At 43.7% G+C, this 21,425-nt stretch overlaps 1 protein-coding gene and 1 long non-coding RNA gene across 5 annotated transcripts in view; one reads left to right on the top strand and one right to left on the bottom strand.

Moving 5' to 3' along the window:
- The window catches only part of DOCK1 (dedicator of cytokinesis 1), a 427,633-nt gene extending 415,709 nt beyond the window's left edge, over positions 1-11,924 (bottom strand). For 3 of the 4 annotated variants that reach the window (XM_034436445.3, XM_034436446.3, XM_034436447.3), the window contains exon 1: positions 10,908-11,924. In XM_034436445.3, coding sequence (XP_034292336.2) covers positions 10,908-11,232 — 325 coding nt within the window. In that variant the 5' untranslated portion in view covers positions 11,233-11,924. Of the gene's footprint in view, positions 1-273; positions 293-10,907 lie in introns of those variants that run through there. The other variant, XM_034436448.3, reaches the window with a different exon arrangement.
- A 120-nt stretch (positions 11,925-12,044) lies between these two features.
- Positions 12,045-21,425, top strand: part of LOC117676728 (uncharacterized) — an 81,296-nt gene continuing 71,915 nt past the window's right edge. The window contains exon 1 of the long non-coding RNA XR_004594478.3: positions 12,045-12,221. This is a non-coding gene — a long non-coding RNA (uncharacterized LOC117676728). The remainder of the gene's footprint in view (positions 12,222-21,425) is intronic.

Below are 21,425 nucleotides of genomic sequence, written 5' to 3'. Positions count from 1 at the left end.
TTGCATGCCTTCCATTTGTTTTAAAATAGACCGTTTCATTTCTCAATTTCTTAGAGGGATCATTATGCAATTATACCAGTCTCATTAAATACCTTTCTTCCCTTTTCTCTTTGGTATTTATGTTTGGAACTTAATTATCTCATTTTTCAGGATGCCCACTCCCACCACACACACACACACACACACTATTTTTCCCCTCAGGATTTCAAGGTACTGAAACCTTCCTACTATCCAATTATTAAAGTCAGTTCTTTTGAAATGTAGAATACTTACCAGATTATATTCAGTTGTTTCTTTTGGAAAAAAAAATCCCTATATAGTTCAGTACTATATTCCAACCATGAATTCCAGTTCACCTGATTTTAGCAATATTTGATTTGCCACCTTTTACCACAACCTGGAACTTTTTCTGTTGGTTCCCCCTACTCTGAACAGTAATGTAAAGGATCTAAATTCTTTAGTGTCATCCTTCTTAGGCTTGCCTGTTGCATCTCCTGAGGCATTTGTGAGCATTCCTTCCTTCTTACTACTTCCTTCCTGCTGTAAGGTTTACTGCCTTTGGCCTAATGCTTTGAGTATGGTTCTGAATATTGGTCTCCCGCCTCCTCCTGATTAAAGCCTGACTCTTTGTGAGATGCTGCCCACTCTGCATATAAAATAGTGGTTTACTATGGGATCCTTGTCTGCTCCTCTTTAATGCATTTCATTCAAATAAAGGCAAAAAAATGGATTCTTTTTTCATTCTTGCAGATGGTACAGTGACTTGTTTATCTGGATTGACTGAAATGATTTTACACTAATAATCTGGAATTCCACATTAAATACCTAACTAACTCATATTCAAATTTTACCATAAAAGACACTAATAATACAGCAATTCTCCCATGTCAAAGAATCATGACAAGTATAACAACAAAGTGTTATTTTAAATCAAGAATCTCTTTCTGGGATTTAAATGATTTATAGAACAGAAATTATGTATATACACTATAGCATCAGGGCAAAATGCTCCATATACAATTCTGAGATGCACAAATCATGCAGAATACTTCTTGTAAAGTAGAACAGACACTACTTGTAAATTATTTTGAATAAAAAGTTGTTTGTTTTATATGAGACTGGAGCCTCACATGTTCAGGACTAGGAAGAATATCCCAACTGAGATTGCAATGACTGCCATGAAAACAGCCCTATAACATCCCCTACAATAAGAAGCAGTTTATCAATAAGCTTCCATGAATTCCATATTATAATTTAATATATATTAATTGTCCATCTGTCAAGATACATTGGTCTAATTCTTACTGTGCTAAGCCATGGTTTCTTTAATCAAATGTATTGAATAAATCACAATTATCTGCTTTTGCATAATACGCAAAGTCAAAATCAAACAAACCACATTATAGCTCAAGTATAAAACATGGTCCTGCTTTCCAACACTGCATACCTATGTAGTTTGGAAGTTGGATTGGCTTCAGACATCACACTATTGTTTGTTTTGGATTTAACACAGTGTCTTAACCCATCAAGTTGAGGTTTGTAAAGCACTAAATAACCCCTCCCTCTCTCACACCCAATTCTATTTCTGAATTTTCCTATCACACTAAACAATATAACATTTTTTAAAAAAAAAAACTCAACTGGTGGCATTCATACATGATGCTAAGCAATAACTCAGGATTTCCAAATCACAATGCCAAGCATACATATCATACTAAGTCAAAAACAAGCAAAACAATCACAGCAATAACACCAAGTAATAGTGTTACAAGGAGTAATGCCCAATATATTGCACTGTCTTACTAAGATTTCATTCTACAAAGAAAATTTCTTTCTCATTTTCATACTAGTTAATTAGAATATATTTGGATATATATATTCTATTTGTTTCAGAAAGAACTTACATGCAAATGAATATAAACTGATTCAGGTATATTAAATGAAGTGAAAAATATTTCTTCAAAAACAGCATCACTGCAGAATATAAATTTCACAAATCTCTCACTTTTTCTATCAAACACTAATTAAATTTTAATAGAGAAGCTGTGAACATTATTGAATAGTCAAGACAAAAACATGAAAGGCTGTTAAAATATTCAATATATTTTGGAATATAATCTGTATCAACTACATGTGTCTGTCATCATAGAAATCAAGTCCAATTTAAGAGAATTTTGCATTAGAGCTGTGTAGTTTCCTCCATTAGAGCTGTGCAATCTGGGGAAAATACAACTGCTTTAATGGATTATAGACAGGTGCTATCTGTAGACTCCTGTATACTCCAAAGCACCCTTTTCTTTCATATACAAAGCATTGTGCACTGTACTCTCTCAATTCCAGATAATCCACCATCTTGTTTCTTGGATACCAGTGTACAAGTGGTGTTCATTTAATAACCATTTGTTCAATGATGTTCAAACCTGCAACAGTGCCGAAAAAGTGATAATTGTTTTTGGGCTAGCCCAGCCCAAGTATGACATAGAACCAATTCAGCCAAAGTTCAGTTCTTTATTTGCTCACACCAGTAGACAGAATCTTGCCAGACTAAAACAATACTACTCTCACCCTAAAGGCTATATCCTGGGAGTTTCTAGGGAGTGGCTACCCTAACACTCTTCCTCTGTATCCGATCCAGCTCTAGGTGGGATAAAAGACTGTGTTGCCTTTTATCATCCCCTCCTCCTTGGAATGTGCTTCTTTCCTGGGAAACTGCAACTTCACCATAGTCCATCATACCACCTCCCCTTCCATAGCCACCATCCCTTACATCAGATTTCTAATTACAACAGTGTTCCTCGATCACATAATTGTGATTTGCAGCATTTTCTGCCAGCTTCAGTCAAGCAAAGTCAAAGGGGAAGTGGGCAGGGAGTCGGAAGTTGTGATCGTATGAGGTCATCACTTAATGATCCATGCAGTTCTCACTTAACAACAGTAACCAGGGATTTCCAGGTCTGCAGTTGCTAAGTAGTGCAGTCATATAATGTCATACTTTAAGACCACCTTGCTTAGAGTTTGAAGGGATGATAGAAAATTTCACTCAACTTTTTTCTCCACAACACAAATGATTTTATGCACCTCAGTCATATATCCCCTCAATCACCTACTTTTCCAAGCAAGAATCTCAAATGTCCTTTTCTTATGGAAGAAAAAAAGACTGAGCCCTCTGATTATTTTTACTGCCTTGTTCTGTGTTGTTTCCAAGTCTATTTATATTTTTCAAATGTAGGAACAAGAACTATTTTTATATTACAAAGATGACATTTTGTATCAACTATTTTCCTAATAACCCCTAAAATTAAATTTGCCTTTTTCACAACTGCCACGCCCCCCAGTTTACATCTTCACTATCCACTATTCCCCAAGATCTTTTTACTGGTTTGTGAGACAGCTCAAGCCCCATCAGTGTTTGTTTGTATCTAATGACCCAATATGAATAATGTTGCATTTATTTAAAATGAACCATATTTGTCTTTTGATCATTCTTCCACCTTAAAAAGATCATAACCATTTGATTTTTGCAATACTGAGCTTAGTATCATCCATAAACTCAATAAGGTGACAGCTTATGTCTAACTCAAAATACCAATCACAATACAATTTCAACTGCATTTTAAAAAACTGAAAGATAGCTACAATCAAAATCTTGTTTGGAAGTATACTTATATTCCCAGGAAAAAATGACAACAGTAACCTGATAATTAACTACAGTTACCAGGGTAATCAATGTGTCTGATTAGTTACAATGTGCTCTCTAATGGGTCTATTGGCTCACAAAAATGTGGGACCCTTCGTTTTGCCTGATGAAGAATTCTCAGATACTCTAAAGGTGGCAGAATATTTTCTAAAAATATTGCTTCAAAATGAATTCTGGATAGATACTGTATGATACAAGCAACAAATACCACAAAAACCAAACCTGGTAGTATATGTACAAGTAAGTAAAATTTTCTGTCAATAATCAGAAAACAATGTCAGTGTATAACTAATTCTTTATTTAATCAAGTGAAAGCAGTAACAGACACCTGAACCTCAGAAATACTGAATTTAAATTGGATAATCAAGGTTCAGACCTAGCAATTACCAGCAGTTAGAGCATATGAAATGAAGCCTATGTTACTAGTATCCCTTAATCGTTCACAACCAAGAAGATAATAGGAGGAATGTACCAAGATAAATCAGAAACAGGAGTTCTTTAATGACATTATTTAGAGAACCAGCCCGTTCACAGATCATCAGGGTATCTTATTGCCTTATAACAGTACTACATTACAAGCAGATGAATGTCTCCATCACTTAAAGTACAGGTAGTCTTCGACTTATCATAATTAGCACTTGAATTACCATCTCTAAAAAATGGAATTGTAAAGCAAGACATCACATGACTGCATTGCTTAGTAACAGCAATTGTGGCATTGGCATTAAGTAAATTCCACCAGTCAATAGCTGAGACCCACTTCAAACCAAGCCTTTTGGGTCTCTCCCAACCATGAGACTCAGTAAGGTAAGGGACTGCCTTCTCTTCAATCCCCCCCCCCGTCTATTCCCCCGTCTCTGCCCTTTTGGCCGTCCTGCATCCTGCCTTGTGGGACAGCAAGCAGCCCCAGAGCACATAGCTGTGTGTGTACTTGCCACATTGTGGCATAGGGGCTTCCTGGCACACTGCTGCTCTGGGACTGCAAGAAGCCCCTAAACTGCAGCACAAAATCCAGTCTTAGTCCATCCCAGCAGTGTGAAGGGGCTTCTTGGTACACCACAGCTCTGAGGCTGCAAGAAGCCCCTGAACAACAACTTAGAATGAACCCTTTGCCATATGAAATCCAGTCCCAAGAGTGCAGCCAGAGCCACAGCCAGCCCAGCCCAGCCACTCTCTACACCCTGCGCTCCATCTGACCATCTCCATCTTGTTGCTCCTGCTGTTGACTGAGTTGTGCCCAGCTTTACAAGGCAGATTCTGGCCACATGAGGCTCACTTTCCTCATGAAGAAACCACATGCATGACCTGGGGAAGAAAGTGTGTAGCCAGCACCTGCATGTTCAAGGGCTGGCATGTTTGGTCAGCAGCAGGAGCAACAAGATGGCAAAGTAGAGCTAGGATGGCAGGGGACAAAAGGGCATAGATGGGGGAGATAGGTGGGTGGTAAGGAGTTGAAGCTCCCAAGGTGAATTTTGATCACAATTGCTACGATGGCTATAACTCTGGGCCATTCTTCTGGTCAGAGAATTAAGAACTGAAGGTCATTCATAGTTTATTTAAGCAAGTCAATATTTTGGGTTCACACAATAGAATGAACTATAGACTACTCACATGGACACATGGGTTCAAGGAAAAAAGTAGATTAAAATATGGGTAATAAGCTATGAAAGTACTTAAGAGGCAGCACTTGCACTTTGATACCAAGATGCATACATTCTTCAGAGGCCCCTGCCCTTGCAGTTGGATAATTAAAGTATGTTTCCTGGTGCATATGAGCCATTCAATGTAGTTTCACCTATCATATAGTAACAGTGATGTAATTTGTTTCATCTAAACTTGACAAGAATACATTTTCCAAGTGTGGCTTATTCCATATAATGTGGGTTATCATAGCATGTGGGCCCATTTGCTCTTTGGTTTGCTTAATGATAATGTATTAAATAAACTATAGATGATTTACAAAGCATGTGATTGCATAAATAATACTTTAAATACAGCATGCACAATATTTTAAGTCAATTACTACCGTATAACCACAATTATTTTTAGGGTAATCAGATCTGTGCCTAAAACCATTAGACAGAGTTAGAATTTTCAAGGGGGGGGGGGTTGCTCTATTAATTCTCTATTAGTTTGCAGTCCAGATCTCACACCACTAATAATAGCTTAACTTGGTGAACCGGGTTAGAGAAAAGCAACAAATAGGGTTTTTTCCTGCACAAGACAGGTATTACATGAAACAAAACTACAAGTGATGCACTATTTTATTTATTTATTTTTTATTTTTTTATTTATTAGATTTCTATACCGCCCTACTCCCGAAGGACTCAGGGCGGTGCACAGCCAAACAATAAAAACACATACAATACAAAATTTAAAAAATAGAATAAAATCAAATTAAATAATTTTGGCCCCGACAAATTTAAAACCCCAAACTTTTAAAACCAATTTAAAATTGAATATATAAATACTAAAAAATATTTAAAATTTTAAAAATCTTTTATAAAAGAGGGGGAAAATTAGGCCAGGCCGGCCTGGTGAAATAGTAAGGTCTTTAAGGCGCGGCGGAAGGTGCGCAGATCCGGGATCCTCCGTATCTCTGGGGGGAGCTCGTTCCAGATAGTAGGTGCCCCCACAGAGAAGGCTCTCCCCCTGGGGGCCGCCAGTCGGCATTGTTTGGCTGACGGCACCCGGAGGAGCCCCTCTCTATGGGAGCGTACCGGCCGGTGGGAGGCTATTGGTGGTAGTAGGCGGTCCCGCAAGTACCCGGGTCCTAAGCCATGGAGCGCTTTAAAGGTGGTAACCAAAACCTTGAAGCGCACCCGGAAGACCACCGGGAGCCAGTGCAGCTCGCGCAGGAGAGGTGTTACATGGGAACGCCATGTCGCTCCCATTACCACCCGCGCGGCCGCACTCTGCGCCAGTTGGAGCCTCCGGGTGCTCCTCAAGGGGAGCCCCATGTAGAGAGCGTTGCAATAGTCCAGGCGGGAGGTGACGAGGGCATGAGTGACCGTGCGTAACGAGTCCCGATCCAGAAAGGGACGCAACTGGCGAATCAGGCGAACCTGATGAAAAATCCTCCCGGTCACGGCCGTCAAGTGCTCTTCTAAAGACAGCCGTGAATCCAGGAGGACGCCCAAGTTGCGAGCCCTCTCCGTGGGGGCCAATGATTCGCCCCCAATAGTCAGTGATGGCGTCAACTGCCTATATCGGGACGTCGGAAACCACAGCCACTCGGTCTTGGATGGGTTGAGCCTGAGCCTGTTCCTCCCCATCCAGATCCGTACGGCCTCCAGGCACCGGGACATCACTTCAAGGGCATCGTTGGGGTGATCCGGGGTGGAGATGTACAGCTGGGTGTCGTCAGCGTACTGATGGTACTCCACCCCGAAACCACGGATGATCTCGCCCAGCGGCTTCACATAAATGTTGAACAGGAGAGGCGAGAGGACCGACCCTTGCGGCACCCCACATATGAGGGGCCTCGGGGTCGACCTCTGTCCCCCTGTCAACACAGACTGCGACCGGTCAGAGAGAAAGGAGGAGAACCACCGCAACACAGTGCCTCCCACCCCCAACTCTTCCAACTGGTGCAGCATGATACCATGGTCGATGGTATCAAAAGCCGCTGAGAGATCTAACAGGACCAGGACAGAGGAGCACCCCCTGTCCCGAGCCCTCCAGAGATCATCAACCAACGCGACCAATGCCGTTTCCGTGCTGTACCCGGGCCTGAAGCCCGACTGGAACGGATCCAGATACGTCGTTTCATCCAGGTGCTGGGGGAGCTGTTGCGCGACCACACTCTCAACAACCTTCGCAACAAAGCGAAGATTGGAGACCGGACGATAATTTACCAACATTGCCGGGTCCAGGGAAGGCTTCTTGAGGAGAGGCCTCACCACCGCCTCTTTCAAGGCGGCGGGAAAGTCACCCTCACTCAACGAAGCGTTTATAATCCCCTGGAGCCAGCCTCGTGTCACTTCCCGGGAAGCCAGTACTAACCAGGAAGGACACGGGTCCAATAAACAAGTGGTCGCGTTCAGTCTACCCAGAATCCTGTCCACGTCCTCAGGGGTCACAGGATCAAACTCATCCCAGATAACATTCTCAAGACCTGCCCCTGTCTCTCCCCCTGAGACTACCCAGTCGGAGTCCAAATCCTCCCGAATCTGAGTGATTTTGTCATACAGATACTGAACAAAATCCTCGGCTCTACCCTCCAAGGGGTCCTCCCGCGCTTCCTGGTGGAGCAGGGAGCGGGTCACCCTAAAGAGGGCGGCCGGGCGATTATCTGATGACGCAATAAGAGCAGCAAAATAACTACATTTCGCTGCTTTTATCGCCACTAAGTAATTCCTAATGTGGGATCTTACTAGTGTCCGGTCAGATTCAAGAAGACTGGCCCTCCAACTACTCTCTAGGCATCTTTTCCGGCGCTTCAACTCCCTCAGCTCCTCGGTAAACCAAGGAGCCAATTGAGATCGGCGCCGGGTCAGAGGCCGCAAAGGCACGACCCGATCCAGAGCACCAGCAGCCGCCCTATCCCAGGCGGCCACCAGGTCTCCAGTCGAGGCGTGTGCCAGAACCTCAGGAAATGGCCCAAGCTCCGTCTGGAATCTGTCAGGTTCCATCAGGCGCCTGGGGCGGAACCATCTGACCGGCTCCGCCTCCCTGCGGCGGGGTGCAGCGGTTCGAAAGTCGAGACGAAGGAGAGAGTGATCTGACCATGACAAGGGTTCAGTAACTATATCCCCTATATCAAGATCCCTCAACCACTGTCCAGAGACAAAAACCAGATCCAGCGTGTTTCCCCCTGTGTGGGTAGGGCCATGAATTAACTGGGTCAGGTCCATAGCTGTCATGGAAGCCATGAACTCCCGAGCCATCTCTGACGTCTCACCCACGGACGGCAGGTTGAAATCCCCCATAACCATAAGCTTAGGGGTATCAACCGCCACCGCGGCGATGACGTTGAGTAGCTCGGGCAGGGCTGTTGCCACGTGGCAGGGAGCCAGGTACGTGATCAGCAAACCCATCTGAACCCCATGACCCCATTTCACAAAAAGGGATTCACAGCCGGCCGTCTGAGGAACAGTGGCCTCCCTCGGTCTCAGACCTTCTTTAATGATAACCGCTACCCCCCCACCCCTCCCCTGTGACCTTGGCTGATGGAATGCTTGGAAACCTGGCGGGCACATTTCAACGAGGGGAACCCCCCCCTCCTGGCCCAACCAGGTCTCCGTAATACTATGAAAGTTTATTTAGCAGTATCTGCTATTTTTACTAATATATATACTTAATACTATTGCATGATTTCATGTTCATTATTTCAATACTTTCCAACAGTCCTAATATGGATAAAATTAGATACTATACAGATAATGCATATTGTTAAAACAAGCACTAAACATCAGATTTTGAAGCTATTAATAGGATACAACAGCTATGTTTCTTTCCTACCATGGATTCATTCAAAATCCACACAAATAAAGCAGACATATGGCAGAGAAAGAAGGGGGAGGGGGGGAGAGAAGAGCCTGAGTAAGTGCAAATGTTTCATGAGAATAGAAGAATAAAGAATTTTGTACTTCTCTTTCCTCAACTCCATCATCCAATGCTGTTATTTTTCTACTTAGTTTGGAAAAAGCATCAGAAACTAAGAATAGCTTCTTTATTGGGTAATTGAATATATCACAGGGGTGGGCACAATTTGCATTTCTTCAAAAGTTGATAAGTATGGCAATAGTGAAAAAAACTTTTAAAAATGTAGCACACTCACATCTAGAAAACCACAAGCTATGCTCTCAAGGTATATTTGTTTTTTGTGAATGTAACTGTGATTTAATAAATTATCCAATATTCTGGATGCAACACATTTATTAACTGCACAAATTGAAAATACATGTCGACCTAATTATTGCTCACTAGTTTGTTATTCAGACTACAAACAACAGTATTCTGAAACCTGAAATAAATCAGGGTTGTAAACCTAGATTATTCAACAAACTATGGCTTAGTATGATCTATGCACACAGCTATGGGAATAATAATGTACTCTTGCACTGCCAGATTTAAAACTCTGCATCTGGCAAGTCCTTTCTTAAATGAAACATTCCTTCTTTTTTCACACCTAGCTGAAAATGGTACCTCTGACGTAATTTCTGATGTAACCATCATCTTAATAGAAGATATCCATTTCATTCAGATTTATTATTTTATTTTCCCCATTACTTAAATCATGCAATAAATCAACTAAGGTTTCACTAATCTGGTAAGAATTTCAATTTTGTTTATTTCTGCATACCTATCCTCAAGACAATATAATTGCATGTTCATGACAACATTGAACACTAACAAGACAGGCTGAGTTCCTATAATGCAAGATATTAGTGTGTCCTGAAATGGGACTCAATTATAATTCCATCAGGAAATTTGCAGAGAAGAATATTTTTTAAAAAAATTCTGGCTCCATATTCAATTTATGGCACCAATCACTAGCCAGATTTCCAGAAAAAAAGGAATATCCAACAGGATATCATTCCTACTTGTGTATTCTATATCAAAGTAAGTCTGAGGAAGGAAGATTTAAAAAACAGTAGACACAAAATTTCCACTTCCTTTCTTTTGAAAGGAGAATTCAGCAGGTAATGGGAAAAGAGGGTGTTGGGAGATACTTGAGTCCTGTTCTGCAGGTTAGAAAAGTGCAGCTCAGTTGGACCTCGTTTCCCTAACGAAGTCGTGGAAGACATGGGGGGCGTGTAAATTAAAAGCAACAAAAAGGGAAAATAACGAAAGGACTAAGATATCAAAGAAGAGATAACTCCAAACTTCGCTAGAAAGACTCGGAACGAAAGGAGATAGGAAATAGAAGCCTCTCTCGGCCGAGGAAATGTAAAGTGAAGCGAAACTAGAGCCCCTCAATCCCCACCTCCCAACCCCTCATCAGCGCGGGCCTTTTGAGAAGGGATGAAGCCGCTTTCTCTCGCCAGCCTCGACCCTTCCTCAAAAGCGCCCCAGTGAGGCGTCGGGTAGGAAAGGGATAAAGGACGAGTCACTTGCTCGTCAGGGGCGGGGAGGATTTCGCTTTGGCTGCGAGACCCGCTTCTCAGCCGCGCAGCCTCAACTTCTGAGGAAGTTCACCGGGAGCCGCACCAGGAGCGAAGGATCCCCGCGGAGGGGCGGGAGAGAGGAAAGGGAAAGCGCTCACCCACGCCGTATTTCTCTTCGCGCTTGGTGGGTATCCAACGCGTCATAGCTGAGGGGAGCCCGAGCCCGCCAGCCGTCGGGGAAAGCCGGGGAGGAGAGGCGGGGACTGACGCGGCGGCGCCGGCGACGCTGCTAAGCCGCCATTTTCCAGCCTCGATCGCGGCCGCCCCGGGACAAGGAGAAGAAAAAAGTTTGCAGGCAACGGAGCGGTCATGTGGTGCAGGCGGAGCCAGGGATTGGGAGGCCCTGCCTGGATAGGAAACCCAGGCGGTCGCTGCGGACGGGAAGGAGGTTCCCTCGGCGGCACCGTCACCGCCGTTAAGCATCCTTCCTCGGGCTGGCGGGGCCCGTTTCCCCTCCTCTTGAAAAGTCGCTTCCCTTCCTGAGAATGACACTTCCCGGTTCTGAAACCGCCCCGCGTTGCTTCACCTTTCCGTGCCTTTAGCCACAAGTAGCCGCGCTATCCTCTCCCAAGGGATTCATCTAAGTAAGGGCAGAGGGTCCCGGGAACCTAGGAAATAGGTTACACGGAAAATGAATCCTGTAGCCAGGAATATAGAGGGTTCCGTTGCTTCCCCCAAAACCCTGCATGGAGAGAGTTCATGTAATGCAAGAGGCTGAGCCAGTAGAAAAAAGGAGTTGCTAGATGTGGTGTTAAGTTTTTTCAGCCAAATATCTTCAGGTGTACTTATTTTTTACAGCCTTATTATTGAAACACCTCCTCTTGTGTCTGGTTTTATGAAAAGGAAAAGCATTTTCTTCATCTGGATTTCTAATGAATACAATTCTATGGCAGACAAAGCAACCAATTTTATTAGCTCTCTTCATTATAGTGTGCTTGGTAGGTTCATCCTTTCTAATGCTGAAGATCTTTCACCGACTCTGCATGATATAGGATGTCCAAATTGGGTCCTGGTCCTTTTCATTTTGGGCAAGGGAGTTTTGACCCGACAGTAATAGTTGCACAGGTAGTTGTTGACTTAAATTAAGCAAAAGTTACAACAGACTGAAAAAGCCCTCTTACAACCACACCAGTCCTAGCAATTATGACCATTGCAGCATCACCACAGCCACATAATCAAAATTCAGGCACTTGGCAACCAGCATGTATTTACAATGGCTGCAGGGTCCTGAAGTCATGTGATTACCATTCCCAGCTAGCCAAGTCAATGCGGGAAGCCAGATTCACTTAACTACTGAGTGATTAAACTGTGGCAAAATGGTTGGGTGTGATTCACTTAACAGCCTTGCTTAGTAACAGAAAGTCTAGTCCCAATTGTGGTCATATGTCGAGGACTATATTTCGGCTATGGAGGTAAGTGTGAAACAGGATATTTTGCAGTACTAGAATCACACAGCCTAATGGTAAATGCAGGCGTGAGGACAGAAAGAGATTTGACAGGAAAGTGTGGAAGCATTTTGGCAGAAGGCTTGGCATATTTCCAAACTTTTCATGCAAATTGATTATGCATAAATTGCATAACCTTTTTTTGCCTAAAATGATCCTTGGACAAAAATGATAAGTCACATAAAATCAATTGTTATGAAGGAACGGAAACCTGTGTTTGGTATGGCTTCATGCTTGTGTCCTATTTTCTAAATCAATTTGTGGAAAATAATGCTTATTAATTGAATTACTACCTTTTATCACATGACTTGTATCTTCTTAGTTTGGATTTCTTCTAGGGATAAAAGTTGTTATTTTCAGTTACTGCAAGATTTAAACCAAACCTCGCCCAAAATGCATGAATGCCACTCCCACAGGTGTTCTATGGCAACCAGGAAACTTCCAGATGTCTATGACCAAAATAATGCATATGGAAGGCAACCGAAAGACGAAAAACAATCCTACTTTGAGATTTTAATGAAAAAATACAGCCTTTGCCATATTTAAGAAAATCAGCATGTGAATTTTCTAGATTTATAAAATATGCTAAGCCATAAATGTTTTTATGGAAACTTATTATATGTTTTATTATGTGCGCCATGTGAAACATATACTATATAAATCTAGCAAATAAATATAAACTAATGTTTTGCGTTCAAACAATGTGCTCAACGTACTTTCAATAGAGATGTCCAAAATAGAGTTGGGCTGCATCTGGAACACCATACATCACTTCCTATTCTGGACAATACATTTACATAAAGACAAAACCCATTCTTTGAATTCTTCATCTGGTTTGTTTAAACTAAAGTCAGAATGCTCCTGGGTTGAAATGTTCTTTGTATTTGATTAAAGTTTAATAGAATTGGATTGAGTAAAGCATGGAGATATACTGTGCATGAGTATTCTAGTGCTTGGTTTTGAATGGAGTGGCACTTTCCCATATATAACAGTGTGCAATTTTGGTTTTCCTGGGTTCACAGCTCCTACTCAAAGAAAGAAAGACTTTGCTCAGATTCATTACCAATTTTCCTGGACTGGAAATACCTTCACATGTGTTTCAATCAACTGCCACCACTCCTAGGCAGTGGTGGGATTCAGCCAGTTTGCACCTATTCGGGAGAACCGGTTGTTAACTTTCTAAGCAGTTCAGAGAACTGGTTGTTGAAAGAAATCTTATTTTGTTTTTTTCCACTTTACAGGGCTAATCCTGTAAGGAAGGCAGAAAGGAAACATTCTGGTGTCTTTTCTAGCCTAATCTTTATTGCCCTGCTTACAGAAACTGCCTCTCTGGTTAACCCTTATTACACTGTAACAGCTAAGGCGAAGCGCCATCGAACATGAGTGACGTCCCCCTCGTAGAAATGTACCCACCGGATTTCCCGCATTTCATCAGCCGAGGGCCCAGGGTAGGGGTGGGGGGATGGCGGTTATTGTAAAGGAAGGTCTTGATCCTAGGGTGGCCACTGTACCTCAGATAGCCGGTTGTGAGTCTCTCCTTGTGAAGTGGGGCCATGGGAGGCAGATGGGCCTGCTGATTGCATACCTTGCTCCTTGCTGCATGGCAGCGGCCCTGCCCGAGCTCCTCAACGTTATAGCCGGGGTGGCGGTTGATACCCCCAGGCTTTTAGTCATGGGGGATTTCCACCTGCCGTCCATCGGTGAAACGTCTGAGGTGGCTCGGGAGTTCATGGCTTCCATGACGGCCATGGACCTGACCCAGTTAATTCAGGTCCCCACTCACACAGGAGGAAACATGCTGGACTTGGTTTTCGTCTCTGGTCAGTGGTTGAATGACCTAGATACAGGGGATATAGTTATTGAACCCTTGTCATGGTCAGACCATTCCCTCCTTAGACTTGACTTTCTGACCGCTACACCCCACTGCAGGGAGGCGGAACCGATTAGATGGTTCCGCCCCAGGCGCCTGATGGATCCTGATAGGTTCCAAATGGAGCTTGGGCCATTTCCTGAGACTCTGGCTCACGACTTAACGGAAGACCTGGTGGCCGCCTGGGATAAGGCGGCCGCTGGTGCTTTAGATCGGGTCGTGCCTTTGCAGCCTCTGATCTGGCGCTGAATCTGCCCAGTTCCTTGGTTCTCCGAGGAGCTGAGGGAGATGAAGCACCGGAAAAGATGCCTAGAGAGTAGTTGGATGGCTAGTCGTTCCGAATCTGACCGTACACTAGTGAGGTCTTATATCAAGACCTACTTAGTGGCAATAAAAGTGGTGAAGTGTAAGTACTTTTCCGCTCTTATTGCGTCAGCAGATAATCGCCCAGCCGCCTTGTTTAGGGTGCTCCCTTCTCCATCTGGGAGCGCGGGAAGACCCCTTGCAAGGGCGTGCTGAAGATTTTGCGCATTATCTGCACGATAAAGTCACTCAAATTCGGGAAGGCTTGGACTCTGACTAGGTGGGTTCAGGCAGGTTGTCCGAGGTGTGTCTTGAGAATGTTATCTGGGATGAGCTCGACCCTGTGACCCCCGAGGACATGGACAGGATGCTGGGGAGGTTGAAAGCAACCTGGGAGGTTACACGAGGCTGGCTCCAGAGGATTATAAACGCTTCCTTGAGTGAGGGTTTCTTGCCTCCCACCTTGAAAAAGGCGGTGATGAGGTCCCTCCTCAAGAAGCCCTCTCTGGACCCAGCTGTTTTGGCAAACTATCGTCCAGTTTCCAACCTTCGCTTTTTGGTGGCGCGACAGCTCCCGCAGTACCTGGATGAAACCGTCTATCTAGATCCGTTCTAGTCCAGCTTCAGCACGGAAACGGCATTGGTCGCGTTGGTTGATGATCTCTGGAGGGCTCGGGACAAGGGTTGCTCCTCTGTTCTGGTCCTATTAGACCTCTCAGCGGCTTTTGATACCATTGACCATGGTATCATGCTGCACCGGCTGGAGGGGTTGGGAATGGGAGGCACTGTTTTACGGTGGTTCTACTCCTATTTCTCCGACGGTCACAGTCCATGTTGGCTGGGGGGCAGAGGTCAACCTCAAGGCACCTGGTTTGTGGGGTGCCGCAAGGGTCAGTCCTCTTGTCTCTCCTGTTCAACATTTATGTGAAGCTGCTGGGTGAGATCATCCGTGGTTTTGGGGTGCAGTGCCATCTGTACGCTGACGACACTCAGCTGTACATCTCCACCCCCGACTACCCCAATGATGCCCTTGAAGTGATGTCCCGGTGCCTGGAGGCCGTGCGGGTCTGGATGGGGAGGAACAGGTTCCGACTCAACCCCTCCAAGACTGAGTGGCTGTGGTTGCCGGCGTCCCGATATAGCCAGCTGGTGCCATCGCTGGCTATTGGGGGCAAGACATTGGCCCCCACGGAGAGGGCGCATAACTTGGGTGTCCTCCTGGATGCATGGCTGTCTTTAGAAGAGCATATGACGACTGTGGCCAGGGGGGCTTTCTATCAGGTTCGCCTGATACGCCAGTTGCGCCCCTTTCTGGATCGGGACTCCTTATGCACGGTCACTCATGCCCTTGTCACTTCCCGCCTGGACTACTGCAATGCTCTCTACATGGGGCTCTCCTTGAGGAGCACCCGGAGGCTCCAGCTGGTGCAGAATGCAGCCGCGCGGGTACTTATGAGGGCGACATGGCGCTCCCACGTAACACCTCTCCTGCGTGAGCTGCATTGGCTTCCGATGGTCTTCCGGGTGCGCTTCAAGGTATTGGTTCTCATTTTCAAAGCACTCCATAGCTTAGGGCCCAGTTATTTACGAGACCACCTTCTGCCACCGATAACCTCCCACCAGCCAATACGCTCCCACAGAGAGGGTCTCCTCAGGGTGCTGTCAGTCAGGCAATGTCAGCTGGCGACCCCCAGGGGAAGAGCCTTCTCTGTGGGGGCACCCGCCTTCTGGAATGAGCTACCCCCAGGGATACGACTGATCCCGGACCTCCGGACTTTTCGCCGGGCTCTGAAGACTTTTTTATTTCAGCAAGCCGAGCTGGCTTAAAATTTTTAATTGGTTAATTTTATGGGTTAAATTGGGGGAAGCCAATATAGATTTAATTATGTTTTAAAGTATTTTAATGTTTATATTGTATGTTTTTAATCCTGGCTGTTCACTGCCCCGAGTCCTTCAGGAGAGGGGCAGTATAAAAATTTAATAAATGAAATGAAATGAATAGGCCACACCTACATGGTCACATGACCACCAAGCCACGCCTACCAGCTGGTCATTAGGGCAGAGAATCGGTTGTTAAATTATTTGAATCCCACCACTGCTCCTAGGCCTCTACTTTCATCCATTGACTTGCCACTGCCATTAATGAAATGTCACATCAGGCCCCACACCATGGCCCTCCATGCTAGCATCATTCCATAAAGCCCCATTTGTGCCACTTCTCTATGTTCCATAAGATCTTTCAGAACACACTTGCCTTTTTCTCCAGATGCTGACAGTTGCACCCAGCCTGTGTGAGGCAGCTGCTGGCTGTGCCAAGCCTTCTTACCAAGGACATTTTGAGCCGATCTCCAAGCTGGCATCTCATTCTTGCAATTCATTGAAAGCCTCATTTTCCCAAACCCCAAATAGAGATCTAGAGGATTGCTCAACAGACTACTTCAGCTCCAGACCCTGTGCTGCTGCCACCAACAAGTGCTGTTACGTGGGGTCGCTAACAGGACATAAATTGGAAGGGAGAGTTAGGTGGGGAGAGTTGCAGAGTCCCTGCAGTCATAAATGCAAGTGGCTGCCAAATACCAGATCATATAACTTCAGGCACAGGTTGTAAGTCCATTGTTTCAGCACCATTATAATTTCAAACATTCACTGAATGAATTGTCATAAATCAAGGACTACCTGTATTTCAGCTCTCTCTTATGTTTATAGTTATACTTTATTTTTTGCATTACATCTGTTTTTAATTTGTTTACTGCCCAGAGTGTTGAACTGTGGGGCATTATAAACCTAAATTTTAAATAAATAATGCTGAACTTAATTATAGTTTAGATATTCAATCATGAGCACTACAATTTCCTTTTTTGCAATAAAATTATTAAGAAATGACAGTATTCCCTAAGTTTCTTAAATAAATTTAAAGTGTATATTTCATTAATTTATAATGAGATATTGTCAATATCATTGTTGGGTTATTGTTTTATCACTCAATTTTCCAATAGCTTCAGCTTTTATTTTTTTTGGCTGTGACTGGTAATACAGCTAACCTTCAGAATCTGAAATCTAGAATCTACAACTTAATAACGGGGAGAAGCACAATAAATACATAAAGGTTATATTCTCTTTTAAGAAGAGGAACAAATGAATGAAAATTCCACATTTCAGACATTTTCTAAAGGTCACACACACACACACATCAACATTTTCATCTGGTAAGTTTCCCTGGTGTTTTGGAATGAAGTTAATTGCAGAATCAAATCACTTATAGGAGGTGTAAAATATATAATGATGATAAACTTGTTTTAGTTCTTCCTACAACTATTGGAGGAGAAGCATGAAAAAATTAAAAAGTAATCTGGTGAAGTATGTAAAATAATATTTTATGTATATATCTTTAAATGCTTATGGGTCACCAGACTGACAGAAAACTGAAACCTGAGTATGATTGTCAGTTATTAATAAAACATGAATAACAGCAAATTCAAAAAGAAAAGTGCAAATACAATAGTAAGATTAAAGTACTGAATTTAATATAAATATTAAAATTAATAATAATTTAAAACAATTTATATTCAGTAGTTCAATAAAATATTTAGGAGACAATCCATTGAGGATAAATACATATTTTAAGAGCATGCCTTACCCAGTGTTATCTCCATAATGAGTTTCACAGGCATGGGGTTATTGTCAGCCTCAGAACAACAACCTAATTATTCTCAGGAAGGAATATTTAAGTAGAGCTTTGGCAACCTCAAAGCATGATCAGATTGCCTGAACGAAAGTAGAAATTCAATCAGATTAACTGGTTAATATTTAAAGTTTTAAATCTTAAAACTAAGACTTGATTTAATTTCAATTAAACTTTAAAACACACTGGCAAAAATGTCCATGGAGATTCTCCATCATTCAGATCATGGTTGTTCCAAAGGTGCTTTTCCAAAAAGCAACTGGACTTTCTTACCAAGAGAACGTCTTTTGGAAAAGCATCTTGGGACACACTGGCAAGAAGAACAGGTTGCATAGTATTGGAATCACTTGATTCCTTGAATTTCTTATACCTACTAAGAGTTGGATGGACAGATTCTTACTTCGCTGAAGATAGTAAAGTAGCCTCCCGGAGAACTAATCAACCTCCTATATATGGATTGCTAGATAAAGATTAACCTTGTGAGAAAACAACCACCAAATTTAATTTTTAGTATTTAATATTTGAATTTGTTTCTGTTAATATTAGACTAAAATCTGTTTTGAAACATGAGTTGTCATAGCAAACATAGCCTTAGTATGTTCAGCGTGGAACTAATATGGACTATAATAATGTGATTTATGTACATGCAGGCTTTCTATTAAATTGTTTATGTCACCTACTTTGCATCACTGAACTGCCAGTAAAATAACAATATAACATACCCACTCTTTATAAATTAACATATGTTTGTTTCAGTTCAAAAAATCAATGAGATATATTGAATTAATTATGTTTGCATTAGGGAAATGTTTATCAATCATCTGCTACTATATTTCAATGATTTCAGTTCTAAAAACACAAGGAATATCAAAGTATTTATTTATTTAGAAAATTTATTTGCCACCCATCTCTTATCCAACGATTCTCGGGGGCTTAATTTAATCAGTGTGAAAGATAAACTGTGAACCTGACACCAATTCTCCCAAGTCATTTTCTCAGTAGCACCTGCAGAAAAGGAGCATCTAGGATGAAATACTTTGAGAATCAAACTAATATTTACAGCAAAGCTGGAGCCCACATCACTCTGAATCTAGGGTTTGTACCAACTTACATGAACCTGGAGGAGAACCAGGTATTAAACATCCCTGGGAATGAAGGCAAGTAGCACAATCTTTGGATGGCAGCCAAAATTCATTCAAAGATGTCAAGGGAAAGTATTGGAATGTGAGAATGACCTTGGATGAGGGTGAGGGAGATGCTGCCTAGGGGATAAGTGAGGGGAGAGCAGGGGTGAAATCTACTTACCTTCCTTACTGGTTCAGAAGCGCATGCACCGCCCACGCACGCATACGTCACATGTGCACGCAGACCTGTGCATGCGCAGAAGGTAAAGAACATTACTTCCTGGTTTTAACCAGGAAGTAATGACACCCAGGCGGGTGGGTGGAGCTTTGCTCCACCATGCTACGGGATCGCCAAACCACCGGCCATGATTGCTACTGGACCAGGCAATCCATTCCGATCCAGGAGCATTTCACCCCTGGGGGACAGCCTATGTTTGTATAATAGACAAGAAAAACTTAGAAAGGATCCACCCTTCTCATTCGAGAAGTGAAACATCTTCAAAGAAAAACCAGAAAGTCCAGCTGCCTCTTGAAAAAGCACCTTTGGGACAATCATGATCTGGATGACTGAGAATTTCCATAGACATTCTGAAGGGATATCATTCCAGATGCAGGCTTAATGGCACTGACATTAGATGTCATTATTTCAGTATGGGACATGAACCTGATGGATTTTACAAAATGGGAAGAAGTGATGGAAGAAAGGTGATCTTCAAATCATCTTCAAATAATCACCACCCATGCCATGAAGGTCTTTACAGGTTACCACCAGCACCTTGACTAACATTCTGAAGCACACCAGCAACCAATGCAGCTTCCACTGAGGGCATTATGCAGCTACATTCTGAACCAGTGATTTTTTAGGGGCAGTCCCATATAGAACGCAATGTATTAGTTCAAACACGAAGTGATTAATGCATGAACCTCTGTGAGAAAAGAGTCATGGCCAGGTAAACGACCAGTTGGGGCAATGGCTCTCTTGGCCAGAGCTGCCACATTTCCCAGGAGGTGGTATCTAGTTGGATCCATGAGGTGATGAATGCTTCCATATCTGAAGGGAGTGGTACCATCTGCCTTCATCTTTCAAGTGGTATGTCCCTCTCCTAAAAAAGACATTGCTAGACTTTTCTCAACATTCAGCCAGTGTACAAACTTGCTTTCTTTGGAAGGATGATCCCACACACATCACATCAAATCAAATCTACAAGAATTGCTTGTGTAATCTACAACTGTAGAGATTTATTTGGTTCTGGAATTAGACGTCTTGTTTCCTACACAAGTGAAAAGCATGACGTGTCACCCTTTAGGCCGCTCCACCGGGAGAGGATAGCGCGGCTACTTGTGGCTAAAGGCACGGAAAGGTGAAGCAACGCGGGGCGGTTTCAGAACCGGGAAGTGTCATTCTCAGGAAGGGAAGCGACTTTTCAAGAGGAGGGGAAACGGGCCCCGCCAGCCCGAGGAAGGATGCTTAACGGCGGTGACGGTGCCGCCGAGGGAACCTCCTTCCCGTCCGCAGCGACCGCCTGGGTTTCCTATCCAGGCAGGGCCTCCCAATCCCTGGCTCCGCCTGCACCACATGACCGCTCCGTTGCCTGCAAACTTTCTTCTTTTCCTTGTCCCGGGGTGGCCGCAACAGAGGCTGGAAAATGGCGGCTTAGCAGCGTTGCTCTTGCATCACTCTTCGCCTCGGCTTTTCTCGACGGCTGGCAGGCTCGGGCTCCCCTCAACTATGACCCATTGGATACCCACCAAGCGCGAGGAGAAAGGGGGTGAGCCCTTTCCTGGCCGCGGGGATCCGTCGCTCGTGATGCGGCTGTTTGGCTGCCCCCGGCAAACTCCCTCAGGCTGCGCGGCTGAGAATAGGGTATCTCAGCCAAAGCGAAATCCTCCCAGCCCCCGGCGGGCATCCCGCCCGATTTCTCGGCTGGGTCTGGCAGGCGGGAGAAGACAATGGCCAGGAGCCAAGAGTGAATCGAATGTACCCCACCAATCACCCATCCACCCACATACAAACCTCCTACCATCCTTCTGGTCAAGCAACACTTGAACCCCTGGCACGTCCTCCAGGTCTTCCCCTTTTTTCTTCTTCTTCTTGCTCAGATCCTCCACCACTACCCCTCGGCTAAATTTGAATGAAAGTACTGCTTGAGAATAAATATATGAATATAGTGGGGATCTTCTCTCAAGTCTAT

Source organism: Pantherophis guttatus, chromosome 6 (assembly GCF_059756535.1).
Source record: "Pantherophis guttatus breed Tessera chromosome 6, ASM5975653v1, whole genome shotgun sequence".
Classification (NCBI taxonomy): Eukaryota; Metazoa; Chordata; class Lepidosauria; order Squamata; family Colubridae; genus Pantherophis; species Pantherophis guttatus.
This window is presented reverse-complemented; position numbering and strand designations above follow the sequence as displayed.